This window comes from Prosopis cineraria, unplaced genomic scaffold (assembly GCF_029017545.1).
Source record: "Prosopis cineraria cultivar Desert tree isolate PC_DT_omini unplaced genomic scaffold, ASM2901754v1 PC7, whole genome shotgun sequence".
NCBI lineage: Eukaryota > Viridiplantae > Streptophyta > Magnoliopsida > Fabales > Fabaceae > Prosopis > Prosopis cineraria.
This window is the reverse complement of record NW_026555338.1, coordinates 30,841,149-30,857,230: the sequence shown is the minus strand read 5'-3', so window position 1 is coordinate 30,857,230 and position 16,082 is coordinate 30,841,149. Positions and strand designations below refer to the sequence as shown.

The window sequence follows — 16,082 nt, the reverse complement described above, 5'->3', positions numbered from 1 at the left end:
CAACCAACAGGCTAGTCTTTTGGGATGGGCTCTTCCTTTCGGCTTGTGCTCGTCACATTGGTGCTTTTATTGAGAGGTCGGTGTCACGAAAAGGGCTACCCACGGAGGGTTCTAACCGGCCGAAAGCTAAGTGAAGTGCCGTGGAGTGTGAGCCGCCGTGGACGTTGGCTCTTGATGGGATGGCATTGTCACGAGTCCCACATCGAGAAGCCTCACAAGTATTGTGAGGTTTATAAGTATGAGGAGTTCTTCCACTTAATAGGCTAGTCTTTTGGGATGAACTCTAATGCTTGAGGGAATATAGTTTAAAGGAATTATTGGCAATTCATTCTTAATCTTTTGCTTAGTTATTATGAGGAAGAATCAAGATAATCATAGCCTGATTGAAGATAGTTAATTAGTGCCGTTAATACAATTCCACACGTCACGTGTTTACTTCAATGCTTTCATGATTAAATCCACTAACGACTAAACTAACCGTTTCAACTTAGAACTCTCAAACCTTTTCCTAATTCCAGCCCTGGAATTCTCCGCTTCTCTCGTCTTCACGTCTGAACAAGCTCTTAATTGGTCTCTCTCTCAATGGTAGAAGAGCTGGGGAAATATTTTAAATTTTTTGTTATATATCATTTTAAAATAATTTACGATTGGAAGAATTTTATAGATAAGATGTTTTCAACAAAATTCCGCGAGTCAATCAAAGTTGGTTGGATGATTAAATTAAAATAGTATAAAGATAAAAATTGTTATAAAAAAATGGTATAAAAATCACTCAATCTTCCGATTCTATCCTTATATATTAAAAGTAGATTAGTATTGCATACCACTCCAATCCACTTGCAAGGGGTTAGGGATAAAAACGTCTAATTATTAGAAAAATATGGCAACATTTTTTATATTGTGCGCCATGGAAAAATTATAGAATTAGAATGAGAAGTACTCCTTCCGATGTTTAATATATAACAAATGGACAGTCTTTATTACAAGTCACTTGAGGATGTATTAATTAAGTTCTTTCAATATTATCCATTTGATTTAATTAAAATATGAGAGAGAATATGACACACATTTAAAAACTTTTCACTTAACTATGGGTAAAATTAAAAATTTATTTCATTTTTAAACAAAGATATATGATAATTTAATCACTTTTGGTTTTGACAAGGTGATTACAAATATATTATAATAGAGATATTAAGAAATTTATATTTGTCTTGGTCATAGCATTTTTTAATATAAGAAAAACTATTATATGATTGATTTACATTTTAATAAACAAAACTACAAATTTTAAAAAAACATTCATGACATTTTTTTTAGAATTGCCCTCATACATAAATGGATAGTATCATTAAATTAGGAATATGTAAGTATTAATTATAAGAATATTTTAATCCAAACTTTTCAATTTAATATCAATTTAATATATAATTATTGGAATTAATTAATTAATATTATTAAATTGTGTGAGTTAGTTGAAACTTATTTGCATTTCTTTTGTTAAAAAATATAAGATATTTTTAACATAGTTACACCCAATAAGTTCATCAATTTTCTTTAAATTGATATCATATTTTTCATGTTTACTTATTTAATTAAAAGAGTGTTTCAGTTAAAGATAAATGATTGAGTGGTTTATTCATTAAAAGTATTTTTTTTAAAACTCTTTAATTACATATAAAAAATTAATATTTTGAAAACGGAGGGAGTAGCCGACAATGTTTGAATTTACTGATAAAACTAATATAATGTCTTTTTTTTTTTAAATTTTGATAATAAGAAGTTAGGAGCATTATTTTCGCAAAGGCTCTGACACATACAGTAGTCAACAAGGGTAAAACTCAACGATATCCACATGAAATTTGGCTGAAACATATCAGACTATGTTTGTATGATTGTATCTGCAAATAATAAATTAATTAATGAAGCAGCCTATTCTAACGAAATTGAGTTCCCCACGCAATCGGGATGGAGGTCCGATGTACACCCAACTATCGCGACGAGATCGTAAAATTGGTTTATATACACACACACACACACACACAGCAATTCGATTGATGAGATTCAGGCTTTGTGGTCAAGTTTAAGTGTTTAATTGGAAGAGCAGAGGACCAGTAAATTGATAAATATTCTCTCAAATGTCTACTAAAAATATTGCTTGATTCAAGATATAGAGCATTAGATAAGTTGTATAATTAATTTTTTTTCATTATACCCTTACTTTATTTATTTCTTTTTTTTAATATTGCATTAAAATTTCAATTGTTGTTAACAAGAAACTTATATAGAATATTTAATAAAGGTATAATTGAAAAGGTGAAATTTTTTATGAAATTAAGCTTTTGACTAATATTTTTAGAGAACAGTAAATTAGTTACCCATGTTTTATATTGTGATTTAGAGAGAGTAATTGTTAAGATTTTGGACTTGAGATTTTGAACTTAAATTCCACCATCAACAGGTTGTTATTAGTGAATGATTTGTGTACTCTTTGAACTTGGAAATAAGCTTTAATTCAAATGATATTAGCCACCCAATATGATAAAACATGTTGAAATAATTTATAAATAATATGAAGTTAATTAACTCATTTTTATTAAGAAATTATAATTATATCTTTAACATTATTAAAAATATATATAGCCTTTTAATTTTTCCTTTCTTTGTAATTAATAACTATAATAAATTGTTGTTTAAAAATTCAAATGACAATAAATATACAAAAAATAAAATTAAAAAAACATTAATTATTTTAATGTCGTCTTATATTATTAATAAAAAGCTTTTAAACTTCATTTTATATTAAATATTGAAGGGAGTATGTATTTTAAATCATTTTATAATATCTGGTTATATATATATATATATTCACTATCTGATGCTTTGCATATATCTAATTTTTAGTTACCACACATGCATAAAAAAAGGGTTAAAGTTATAGTTGATGAGAAGGGAATTTTTTTTTTGTTTTTTGAATTTGTGTAATTTGTGTCCTCTACATATACACATAGATGTGTGTGTGAGAATGAGCGTGTTTGCGTTGAAAGACAAGAAGCCAGTCATGTTTCCTGGAACAACCAGCATGCCTCTCTCTCCTCCTCACTTACCTCCCTCCCTTTCTCCAGGTTCTCTCTCTCTCTCTCTGTGTGTGTGTGTTTTATTTGATTTTTTTTTTTCACACTTAAGGAACGTATTGAAGATCAAAATTTGGAAATGGGTTATTGAGATGCTTATCAGTTATCATCTTCTTCTTCTTTGTTGTTTCTAAATCCTCCTGTGTTTCTTGTGAAACAAACACAACTCTGTTCACATTCTCTGTTATTCACCTTTATATGTTGCTTTCTCTGTTTCTGTTTTCCCTTTCTTTCGTTGCTTTCATATTAATTATTTGCTGTATGTATCAGAAGATGGAGATGAAATACTTGATCAATATCAAGCATTTTTGGGCTCAATCAATACCAAACTTATACGAGAATGTCCATTATGTGCTTGCTATTAAAATGGGAACGTAATTAATTAGTTTTCTAGTAAACTTTCTTCTAATATTTTCGGTTGTTGTGAAACACATTATTTTATTAAAGATATCAGGCAGTTTTTCCATTAACGGGATAATATAATTTTGGGAAAATTAATTTGCAGTCCTTCTAGTTTTCTTCAATTTTAAATTATATCCCTATAATTTATTTTGTTCTAATCAAACTCTCATAGTTTAGTTGATTAAATATACTAGTCACTGAAGATTAAAATTATTAATGAACAATCAACTTTTCCAAAAACAAGAACACTTTTAAAATTTCTAGAAAAATTGATTTAATATTTTTAGCCAAAAAAAAAGTAAAATGAAAATTTGATATAACAAAATTTTTATATTTTAACTTCTAGGGATTAACATATTTAATCAATTAAACTATGATAACCTAGTTAAAACAAAACAAAATTACAGGGATCTAATTTAAAATTGAGAAAATATAGGAGGACCTGCAAATTAATTTTCCGTCTAATTTTTTGGTCGCTAATCTTTATCTCAATTGTTGATTTCATCATTGAACCTTTTTTGTTAAGAGACTACAAATAAAAAAAAGTTTAAAAACTAAATCAACAATTTAAGCAATATCATGTAGTTTCTTAATTAAGGGAAAAATAGGTTTACCATATTAATATACGGGAATAACATTATTTTTAATTATTTTCTGTTTTTATATGTTAATATTCTGCTTTCCTTTGCCATCAATTATCATCAGCATGTTGACTGCTCTGTTTCTATTTGTGCACAATTTTGATTAAAGTAAATTGATCTTCAACACGTGAAGACTGTACTGTACATGCATATGTGTCTACAAATTTTACAACACTATGGAAACTTATCGTCTTCATTTATACTTTCAGTAAATCTTGACGGATCCATTGCCAAGAGCAAAGTTCAGAGCAGACCTGACAATGTAACAAATCATCCCTCCTTTTCTTTTATATCTGTACACCAGATTCCAATATATGCCAATTTAATTTTCTTAATTCTAATACTAATAATCACAATAAGATGATGAATTGTATTAAATGCAGGTATTCGAAGAGAATAAGGAGAGAATAAAGAAAATGTTTGATAAGATTGAATTATCTATATCAAGTTATGACACAGCTTGGGTGGCAATGATATCATCACCTTCTACTCCACAAACTCCTTTGTTCCCTCAGTCCTTGAACTGGTTATTAGAAAATCAACACACAGATGGATCGTGGGGTCTTCCTTATCATAATAAGTTATTAACCAAAGACTCTCTTTTATCAACCTTAGCTTGTGTTGTTGCACTTAAGCAATGGGGTGTTGGCGAACAACAAACTAATAGAGGTATTCATGTATTCATGTGTGTGTGTGTGTAAAGTTTAAGGATAATTTTTCTTCCAAATTTTTTTAAAAGCATTGGGTATCTTTACTAAATGGTATGACATTATTGCCCCTAAATAATATTTTTAATTGCCAAATTGCCCTTCCGTTAGAGACCTATTATTTTCTCTATTATTTGTTGATGTATAATAAGTTGTGGAGTCCATTCATAATGATAGCAAAACATTCTTGCCCATTTTGACTATCAAACAAGGGCTAAAGGAGCTGCTAGTTGTAATGGTAGTGAATTGGTTTTAGCCATAAAAAGAGTCAAAATGCATTGCTATCATTGTGTGTAGCCCATAATTATTCTATGTTAGTATATAACGAAGAAGATGATGGGTCTTTAATGGAAGAACAATTTTGCTCTTGAAAAAAATTGTTTAGGAGGAATATTAACCCACCTTTTAATACAGGAATGCTTAATGTTCTTAAAAAAAGTTTACAGAAAAAATAGTCTAACCCTATAAAAAATTGCTTGTATTTAAATGCATGCACCATTTGATATTGAAGTCTTTTAAATTTAAACCAACTATATGCATATATGATCAAATAATTGGATGATCTTTTATGGTGTTGAAGGACTTGGATATATAGGATCAAACATTGCTGCAGCTTATGATGACAAACAACATTCTCCAATCGGATTTGATATCATCTTTTCTCATTTAATTGAGTATGCCCAAAATTTGGGTTTGAATCTTCCACTTGAAGGGAAAAGTTTAGAGACATTCATCCAAAAGAGAGCATTTGAACTCCAAAGGTAACCTTGCCCCTCAAAATTTTGTGAACAAGCATGTCATAGAGATTTAGTAGAGTTTTATGTTGGTTGTTAATGGCATAATGCGCAAGCCTTGTGCCTGTTTGGATAATATTAATAATCAATTTTAGAGGTTAAAGCTATGATTTTGTAAAAATACATGTTAAAATCAATTACAAACTTAAAATCATAATCTGTTTAAAAAAAGGTCAAAGCACCCATATACTCTTCTATTCACAATGCATAAAGACTCAAACTATCAAATTGAAGAATACTCTGAAAGAAAGTATATACCTGAGCTCTTTCATTTATTGTAAGTACAGTGGCTGGGGAAGCAAGTCAGAAGGATGGAAAGCATATATGGCATACATTTCAGAAGGACTTGGGAAGTCACAAAATTGGGAAATGGCTCTAAAATTTCAGAGAAATAATGGCTCTCTTTTCAACTCTCCCGCTGCCACTGCAGCAACATTTACTCATATTAATAATGCTCATTGCCTTGATTTTATATTTTCACTCTTAAATAAATTTGGGAATGCTGGTAATTTTTCTTTTCAAAATTTAATTTGAAAGACTTATTTTCATCTACATCACATTATTGAATTAGGCGTCACATTAATGCTTGTTTTGCACATATAATTTGTTCAGTTCCAACAATACATCCTCTTGATATGTATGCTCGACTACATATGGTTGATAGTCTTGAAAAACTTGGCATTAATCACCATTTTAAGGAGGAAATTGGAAGTGCATTAGATGAAACTTGGAGGTAATTAATTTTGAGTATCCTTTTTTGCTCTATGAATATAGTTGTATTGTGTGAAGCAAGGCAAGATGGCTACATAATCTAATCTATGTCTTTGTCTGGTTTTGAAAACAGAATGTGGCAAAGGGAAGAAGATAACTTAGTGTTAGAACCCACTACATGTGCCATGGCATTTCGTTTACTACGTTTGCATGGATATAATGTTTCTTCAGGTTTTGTGTCTTGTTTAACTTTAAATATGTTAAAAGGGACAGAAGAAAAATAATTAAATTTGATCATTTTTTTGTGTCAGATGCACTTGATCAATTTTCAGAACACAAATTTTGTAGTACTCTTCAAGGTTATTTGAAGGACGTTAAGTCTGTTTTGGAGTTACATAAGGCTTCACAAATCGTCACACATTCAAATGATTTAGTTTTAGAGGAACTAAATTCCTGGACAGGATACTTTCTCAAGGAATATTTGTCTACTTCCTCAAAAAATGCTCACAAACCTTCTTATCATATCAACCATGAGGTACAATCCCACAATTTCATTATTTTTCTCAACTTTTCTGCATTCTAATGTTTCTTCCATGTATACTACATTTGAAAACCTCTAACATCATTTTATATTAATTTCAGGTGCCTTTCGCCTGCATTTTCCTCATCATGCTTATTTAGATTTCATATTAAATCGAACATCTATAGAGCATTACAATGTGGATCAAAAGAGAATTTTAAAGTCTTCATATAGGTACACCTTCACAACCTACTCTATTTTTTTAATATGCCAAACACATATATGTGGGCTTCTTGAGTTACACATATAGATTAGTCATTTCATATTTTATTCTCTTCTTGATCAGTTCTTCAACCTTGCAAATAAAGAATTTTTGACACTAGGAGTGGAACATTTCAATCACAACCAATTGATATTTCGTGAAGAACTTGATCTATTTAACAGGTGAATATCTTTTCAAGAACCCTAAGATGATTATATACTGAAAATATGAGTGTGTTTTTGAGTTTGCTTAAGAACATTCAATTTGAGCATTGTCCTATTATTAGTTTTAACCAAGTAGTTCAAGAATAATTACTAATTAATTAGTACATCATAATAATCAGGTGGTTTACAGAAAGTGGCCTGGAAAAACTGCATTTTCCAATATCAAAAACAAAAGCTGCTTATTCCTTCTTGACAGTAGCAGCAACACTAACCTCCCCTGAACATCGTGAAGCTCGTCTAACATGGGCAATGCAGGGCTTGCTCACATGTGTGGTTGATGATTTCTATGATGTTTGGAGCTCGGAAGATGAACAAATCAACCTTATTCAGTTAATGGAGAAGTATGCGCATTCACAATGAACCCACCATGCACATACTTTTCATTTTGCATTAATATGATGAGATTATTTTTTCTGAACATTGAACCACAGGTGGGATGTAGATGTGGACAAAGAAAGCTATTCTGAGACAGTGAAGATATTATTCTTAGCATTGAAGAAAACAATCTATGAGAGTGCAATCCAAGCATTTAAGGTTCAAGGGCGTGAAGTGCTAAACCACTTTATTCAAATTGTAAGTCAGTATTTACATCATCTCAGTCTTCAAAATATTTATCTCCATATTTTTTTGACTAGTCACATGAATGTCAACATTTTATTGCTCATAGTGGGTGATTTGATGAGGTCTCAATTGAAGGAAGCAGAATGGTTTAGAAGCAAGTACGTGCCAAGCATAGAAGAGTATGAGCATAATGGAATCACATCAATGGCCTTGGGACCAATTCTCTTCCCAGTGATGTATCTTGTTGGACCCAAGATTTCACAAGATATCATTAAAAGTGATGAATCGAACAACCTCTTTAAGGTTGTGAGTCTCTATGGGCGATACCTCAATGATGTCAATGGCTACCAGGTGATGAGTTTGGACTCTTTTCCTTCCTCTTGAATGATTTTTCATAAAACAAGAAAGGAATAAGGTTGTGTGTGTTTTGTGCAGAGGGAAAAAGAACAAGGGAAATTTTTGAACTCAATAAGCTTGAGGATGATTCATGGATGTGGGGAAGAAAGTGAAGAAGAGGTGATAGAGAAGATGAAGAGAAAGATTGAGGAGAAGAGAAAGGAGCTGTTGAGAATAGTGTTGAAGAAAGAAGGAAGCATGCTTTCAAGAGAAGTGAGAGATGTGTATTGGAAAATGTGCAGATCACTTCACTTGATTTACAAGAACGAAGACGTGATTCATGCAAAGGAGATGCCTGATGAGGTTCTCAACATTAGAGACATAGTTCTCAATGATCCCATTATTTTGGATTCATAGATCACATGGGAGGATCTCTTTTGAGGATGAAATAGTTCATTTTGAATAAGCTTTCATAACTTTGGACTTAGATGTTTTTTAGTATCTTTTTTTTAATGGAAAAAGTTATCCATTTAGCTTGTGGCTTGTTGTGATCTTGAAAATGGATGCTTCATCCATAAGAAAGTGAAGTCTCTTCTAAATTCATGCCTCACCCTAATGTTTGGAATGGAAAGAAAATAAAGGAGAGACAAGTATGACAAAAAAGTAAAAGAAAAAGATATTTTTCTTCCTTAACATAAATTTTTTTTTCTTTGGAAAAAAAAATCCTTAGGGGGGATGGTTTGAAATGTTTTTGTTCTCTAATTTTCTTTCTTAATTTTCTTCTTATTCTAAACAAAATCTAAGGAATTGTTTGTTTTTAAAAAAGAATGAGAATGAAATAGATTAAATAAATAAGAACACAAATAAAATAAATTATTTTATCACTTATAGTAAACATGATAAAACTCTACACCACAAAACATAAATGTAAAAATCACTACACCTTTCACAAAATCTCAAGATTTATTACTTTCAATTTCATGAATTAAATTACACTTCTCTCCTATAAACTTAATTGACTTATCTCCCCTCCATTTCTTTTCTTTTTTTTAAACAAAATCCTGCATCCACATCTTAATCATTCAATTTTTCTCTTTATTTCTTTAATCTATTCTATTTTATTTCTTTTTATTGGCCGAAATTAGGAGTCTTTATAGCATGTTGGAGACAAAATGAATAATAGAGAAGAAGAGCATAAAATCGAATGTAACAATAACATGATTGTATTAGAAGTAGAGCCGTCAATTAGGGCCGAGCTTGTAGGGCCGGCCCTTTTAGGCACGAAAAAATTGAGGGCCAAGCTTCTATTTTACCTTTAAAAAAGTAAATCGGACCTAAAATGGCCGGCCCTTTTAGGCCCCTTTATAATTTATTTAAAAATTATAATATAAAAAAATAAAAAATTAAATACATAACTCAAAGAAATGAACATATTAAATGCATTCATCCATCCCTCATTTATTTATTAAAATTTAGCTGATAATATTAACCAAGTTTAATTTTTATTGGTATTCACTTTAATGTTGCTATTTGATATTAGACCTAAATGTTTTAGTTTTCTTTATTGTTGTGGTGTAAATTGATTTAAATTTATTTTCTTAAACTTAATTTTATGAATAATAACTTTTTTTATGATTATAAATATATTTTTTATAATTTTTAATTGAAAAAATAATTTTAAAAAATAGGGCCGAAGCCCTGAGGGCTAGGGTCGAGCTTTAAAAAATAAAACCCTGACATATAATCGGGCTTATTAGGGTCAGCCTATTTAGGCCCTGGCCCTTCAAGGGCCGGCCCTTTAGGGCTGGGTTAGCCGTAATTGACAGCTCTAATTAAAAGGAAAGTTGGGCCAAGGGGTATTGGGCTAGAGGCATTAGTTTGGGCCCTTTGCAGTGAAAGTGGCTAATACTATCCTTCTTTGGTTTTTGGTACATTAATGCTAAGCCTTTGTATAGTAACAGTGAGGTTTTTTAGGTCAATAGTAGCAATGAGGTTTGGATAAAAAAAAAAAAAAGAGGAGTTGCAACAACAACAAAAATGTAGCAAGTGAGTAGAGGTAGGAATCAGGGTGAATCCAGTTCTTAAGGGCTCAGGTCCTAAAGCTTGACTACTTAAAAGTTGATCTAATTTTGAAGCTCGGTCCTTATTTATAGAGCTCAAGGCCAAACCCTTAAACCCTCTCTGTCAAAAAAATTTAATATTTTAATTTAAACAAATATTTTAAAATTTAACGTAAAATAAATTAAAATTTCACATAAAATTCAACATAAAATTTAATAAAGATTTAAAATTTTAAATTTAAGATGAAGATTAAAATCTTTATCAATGTAAATTTAAATCCTTCTCCTCATCATTTAAAAATAAAATATTAGATCCTTCAAATGTAAGTTCACTTGTTGAAGATAAAGGTAGAGATTTAATGTCAATTAGCTCTGCAACTTCTTCTTCATTACCTACAATAAATATTAACCAAATTGTATCATTATCAATCATGTGCGCGCGCGCGTGAGATAACTCAACTTATCAGGACTTGAAGGGCCACCTAGACTTGAGTCCTTTCTCACAAGACTTATTAGGACCAGATCTCAAACTTGATTACTTTAAAAAGAATTAATTTTTAAAACATAAATTCTTATTTAAATATAACCTCTAAGGCTGACCCATTAGGTCAAGTTTTTATTCTCGGCTCCAGCAGTGGGATTTTTCAAAGAGAAGCCGCAAGCAGAAGTGGTTTGAATTTCATAAGATCTGGCAAAAAAAAAAAAAAAAAGAATTTGATAAGATCGTGAATTCTCATAGCCTTAGTTGTGATTTGTGAATGTCGGGTTATGAGGTTTTGCTACGAAAACATAAAAAAGTTTTCAGCGGCTAAAGAAAATTGGACAAAGAAATAAGTTATTGCTGGCAACTCAGTGACATTGTCTTACTTTTTTTTTTAAATTGGATACAAGTATTCTTTTATTAAAAATAATATTATTTAAGGAATAGTTAGACATTAAATATATTTATATACATAAAGTTGAAAGTCCATCTTGTGTCAATATGTAGGAAGTTATCTTTATACTGGAAGACATGAATAATTCAAAGGTACTTGCATTGCACGAACAAATAATAAAAGAAAAAAAAACAGTAAAGTCTTTGATAATTTTTTTAAAAAATAAATTGTAAATATCAATTTAAATAATTACAAATTCAAAAACTTTAATTATAAATAAGATATTTAACTCTCAATCTATATTTAGACTTCTTTTTTATGACCATCTGAATCAATATTTATAATTTATTTTTTAAATTTTTTTCTAAGACTTAATTGTTATTAATTTCTCTTTGAAGAACTTTATTGTCATTCTCCCAATAATAATACAAGGATAACAGTTTGAAAAAAGATGCAAAGTTTCAGTAAATGACAGAAAAAAATTTGATACTAAAATTCCAAAAAAAGCACTAATATTCAAGGATAAATAAATAAATTAAACCTTAAATTATAAATTTAGAACTGTGTAAGACTTTAAACTCATCTTTTATGTAATATTTTTATTTAACTTTTAAAAGTAGTATAATCTAACATCTACTGTTAATAAAAATTAATTTCAAACTTTAATTGATTAGAAAATATAAAAGGAACTCAAGAATACAAAAAAACCCAAAATTTATCGATAAGGACCCAAAAAATTGTAGAAAATGATGAACAAGTTTTTTTGATCATTTTTTTATTATTTTTTAATTAAGTAACAGTTAAAGTTATTATTTGTTTACAACAGATGTTAGGTTATACTGTTTTTAAAAGTTAAAAGGAAACATTATACAAAACACTTGTAATTTATCTTTTAGAAAATTGTCTTTGTCTATTAAATTTTTGTATCTTTAATCATTCTTCACCTTATTTTAGGATAGAAAGTTAACGATGATTGATTGCTCCCTGTCTTCTTTGTTTGTTTTGTTTCTTGTTCTCTGTTTTTAAGTTCTTGAATGAACTTTAGTTTTCAGTCAAAAAAAATACACATAAGAGTAATAGAGGTTTTTTTTTTAATTTTTCACTCAATCCAAAATCAATTAAAATATTTAGTTTTCCCTGAAGCTGTTACACTATGCTTGGTTGGAGAAAAAAGTAAAGAGAAGATAAAAGTGAGGGAAAACTATATCTTTCCCTACTTAGTTAACGAGAAAAAAATGATAAGCAAAGAAAATTTGAGAGAAAAATAACACATGAGATTCATATATTTTTTTTCCTTCAATTTTTTTTCCAAAAGTGGGAAGATTTTGGGGAAAAAAGTTCATTTTCAAATTTACCCACAAATTTTTTTCTTTCCCACCTTTTGCTAATTCTAAATGCTAATTTTAATGTAGTTAGATAAATGCTAATTTTGAATTTTCAGGTTAATTTTTCTTCAATGCCTTATGTTTGGTTGTAATTTAATTTTTTTATGATTGTATATTTAATAATTTAAAAATAAAATTGAAAATTGGATAAAATATTTTTTTTGCCAATGTCAGATACCCGTTTTTATTCGATCAATAATATATGACAGAAATTATTTAAATAATATGTTAAAATATTAAGTTTTTATATATATATTTTTCACAAATAATAAAGTTATTATTTATATAAAATTAAAAAAAAATTTTACTCTTTTTTTATTTTTTGCAGTCAGTCAAGTACAACAAAAAAAAAACGTATTGCTCCACCTTCTTCTCTCTTCCTATTTTTTCTTCTCTTACTCCCTTCATTTAAAAATATATAATATTTTTAATTAAATTTTACTTTTAATAAAGTTACTTGCTTTCTAATTAATCCTATCTTTTTACATTTACCTTTATTAAATATCTTATAATAAATATAAAGTTATTATTAACAAGAGTACTTTTGAAAAAAAAGTAATAATTACACTTCAAAAGATTAAAAATATTTTATATTTTTAAATATCTAACTTTTTAAAAAATATTTTATATTTTTGAATAGAGAGAGTATTTTCTTTCATTCTCATTTTCGCCTATCAGTCTATTAGTCAAGGTGCAGCAAGAAAAAATCATGCCACTCCACCTTTTTCTTTCTTCCTATTTTCTTATCTCATTTTCTTTTATTCCCATTTTCGCCTATTAGGCAATCAAACAAGCAGACCATTAAAGTGATTATGACATGCATTCCCTCCAAATATCATGTGTGTGTGTGTATGCGCGCGCGCGCAGCAAATTTGGCAACAAACGGCCAAATACAATGTATTCCAATGTAGGAACTTGGAATTATCCTAACAAATTAACCATCATGTTATAACAAAAATTTTATTTACCATAATATTATACTTTTAAATATATCTGCCAAGATACTATAAATTAAAAATCAGTTTGATAAATACCAAGTTTCAAAATTTCTTTTGTATAAACATATATAAAACTTGGCTTTCATTGTCCCAAGTTTCGTACAAATAGGGTGAAAAAAATCAAACATACTTGTCAGTCTGCAACTATCTCTCCTCCTTCACCCACCATTTGTTCATTTTCTTTTCTTAGTTAATGTTACTCCCCCCAACCCTCACAAACAAGTCTCCCCCTACTCCTGTATATATGGTAAATGTACTATGAATTATTTAAATCAAAAATATATATTTGTTATGAAAATAGAGATTGAAAAGAGAGAAAAAAAAAACAGAGAGAAACTTATAATGAGAAAATTAAGAGCTTTTTTTATTTTTGTGTTGAAAGTTATCCTATACTCTTTTTCATTAACTAGGGTTTTCTCTTATTGGGTTTTCTTTTTGTGAGAATTTTAACGAGATAACTTTAATAAATATAAAGATACTGCATATTCTTTTTCATTCATTACATTTTTGTCTTATTAGGTTTTTCTTAGCAAGGTGTCATTGAGACATAATATCCGAATATATGAGAGGAAGTGTTATGGATATTAAAAGATTTTATAGTTGCCTATATCTTTTAGTTACTCTAGTATCTTTCGATTATTATTATTATTTTATATATTTTATTTTATTTAATTGATTATATCTGTACATATAAATAAAAGACATCTCAATTTTATTTAATAAAGTAATTATTTATTTTTAAAATAATATTTTTTTATATTTACCCTTACTTAATAGGACATTTCATTTAAAATAAATATAAAATAATTTACTTATTAAAGACATTTTTAAAAAAAGTTTATTAATTACACATTAAAATATTAAAAATATTTTATATTTTTTGAACATCTAATTACTACAAAATACCTTAATTTTTTTTGGAGGGAATATAAATTATTTAGATAAAATTACATATCTCAGTATATAAATTTCCAAATTTAACTAAATACTTTCTAAATAATTATAAATATGTTCATAAAAATTATATGTAGTTTTAAAATTTGAGATTATAATTGATAAGATATAAATAAATATGAATACATGTATTTTATTTTTTTATTCAAATAATTATGTTCAAGCTTTGAGAAAATAAGCCTTATCATTCACACAAAAGTATATGAGATTAAAATATGAACAACTTTAAAAAAGGCACTTAATTTGTAAAATTTCTTTTGCGTATGTTTAAGATTTTTAAGAATTAGGACATTATTAGGTCCTATTTGTTTATGATTTTTTAAGAAAAAAATCAGAATTTTATAAAAAAAATTTAAAATTTTACTATGATTTTTTGACACTGTAAAAGTAAAAAAAATAATTTTTTTCATTTTTTTGTGAATATAGTTCAGGTAAGTTAGAAGAATAATTAAATGTGGGAATATCATAAAATGTGAAAACCTCTAAATAATAATTAAACTGATATGACCTAATCCTTAAAAATCTAAAACATGTATGATCTAAATTTTACAAGTTACTTGTTTTTTAAGGTATTTTATATTTTGATGTCATGTCATTTTTTTGTGATTGATAAGGCATATTTTCTCAAGGCTTGCATATAATTATTGAAGAAATTTTATTCAAGAAAATATTCTACAAATAAAAAAATAAAGTAAACATGTATTCATATTTATTTATATCTTATCAATTTAAATCTCAAATTTTAAAAATGTAGATAATTTTTATCAACATATTTATAATTATTTAGAAAGTATTTAGTTAATGTTTAAAATTTATATACTGTAAATATGTAGTTTTATCTAAATAATTTATACTCCCTCCACTAAAAAATGTAAAGCATTTTTTGAGAAGTTGAATATTAAAAAATATAAGGCATTTTTAGTTATTTAAAGTGTAATTATTGTCTTTTTTTTTTCAAAAGTACTCTTATTGATAGTAACTTTATGTTTATTATATGGTTTCTAATAGTGGTAAATATTAAAAAATAGGGTTAGTTGGAAAGTATATAATTACTTTATTAGGGGATGATATTTGATTAAAAATATCTTTTATTTTAATAAAGGGAGATTACATTTGCATTTTTATGTATGAGAGAGAAAGGGCGGGAGGAATTGTTTGCACAAGGGGTTGGGGGATGTTGTTGCTGCAATGGAAAAGGAGAAGGGGACGGTTTTTTTTTTTTTTAAGTGATCAATTAAACAAAGCTCATACTTTGTTTAGAATTTTTCATATTAGATAATTATAAGTGCCTTAGAATTAAAAAAAAAAAAGTGCTGGGATCATAAATTTAAGCAAGTTGAAGTTGTGGCCCGCCATCGCCAATACATGCATCTTAGGATACAAAATCTCAATTTTCAAGAATGAGAGATGGTATTTAACAGTTGCGAATGCCAGTCCTAATATCATTTGTAGACGTTAAGTCTTTTTTGAAAGAGTACTTGACATCTTGTAGTGGAGGGTGGGATAATATTCACCATA

General features: G+C 28.2%; 2 protein-coding genes across 3 annotated transcripts; both read left to right on the top strand.

The window, feature by feature from the left end:
- Positions 1-3,046: 3,046 nt before the first annotated feature.
- LOC129316106 (ent-kaur-16-ene synthase, chloroplastic-like) lies at positions 3,047-7,738 on the top strand. 2 transcript variants are annotated; one of them, XM_054960373.1, is made up of 10 exons: positions 3,047-3,125; positions 4,387-4,439; positions 4,561-4,846; positions 5,465-5,645; positions 5,966-6,183; positions 6,291-6,411; positions 6,523-6,620; positions 6,701-6,924; positions 7,032-7,353; positions 7,651-7,738. In XM_054960373.1, exons 1-9 carry the CDS (start codon positions 3,062-3,064, stop codon positions 7,068-7,070), a joined length of 1,284 nt encoding a protein of 427 aa, XP_054816348.1. In that variant the 5' UTR covers positions 3,047-3,061; the 3' UTR covers positions 7,071-7,353; positions 7,651-7,738. The 2 variants fall into 2 exon arrangements, with proteins under 2 accessions (XP_054816348.1, XP_054816347.1); XM_054960372.1 differs by having other exon boundaries at positions 7,515-7,653.
- A 278-nt stretch (positions 7,739-8,016) lies between these two features.
- LOC129316107 (ent-13-epi-manoyl oxide synthase KSL2, chloroplastic-like) lies at positions 8,017-8,835 on the top strand. Its single transcript, XM_054960375.1, has 2 exons — positions 8,017-8,307; positions 8,392-8,835. Exons 1-2 carry the CDS (start codon positions 8,035-8,037, stop codon positions 8,707-8,709), a joined length of 591 nt encoding a protein of 196 aa, XP_054816350.1. The 5' UTR covers positions 8,017-8,034; the 3' UTR covers positions 8,710-8,835.
- The last annotated feature ends 7,247 nt before the right edge of the window (positions 8,836-16,082 follow it).

What these genes read in the sequence shown, in the direction of transcription:
- LOC129316106 (XM_054960373.1), top strand. Translation starts at nt 3,062, where the DNA reads ATGTTTCCTGGAACAACCAGCATGCCTCTCTCTCCTCCTCACTTACCT. An exon ending in AGAGCATTTGAACTCCAAAG is followed by an intron (nt 5,646 to 5,965) that starts GTAACCTTGCCC and finishes TTGTAAGTACAG; the next exon opens with TGGCTGGGGAAGCAAGTCAG. An exon ending in GCATTAGATGAAACTTGGAG is followed by an intron (nt 6,412 to 6,522) that starts GTAATTAATTTT and finishes TTTTGAAAACAG; the next exon opens with AATGTGGCAAAGGGAAGAAG.
- LOC129316107 (XM_054960375.1), top strand. Translation starts at nt 8,035, where the DNA reads ATGAATGTCAACATTTTATTGCTCATAGTGGGTGATTTGATGAGGTCT. An exon ending in ATGATGTCAATGGCTACCAG is followed by an intron (nt 8,308 to 8,391) that starts GTGATGAGTTTG and finishes TGTTTTGTGCAG; the next exon opens with AGGGAAAAAGAACAAGGGAA.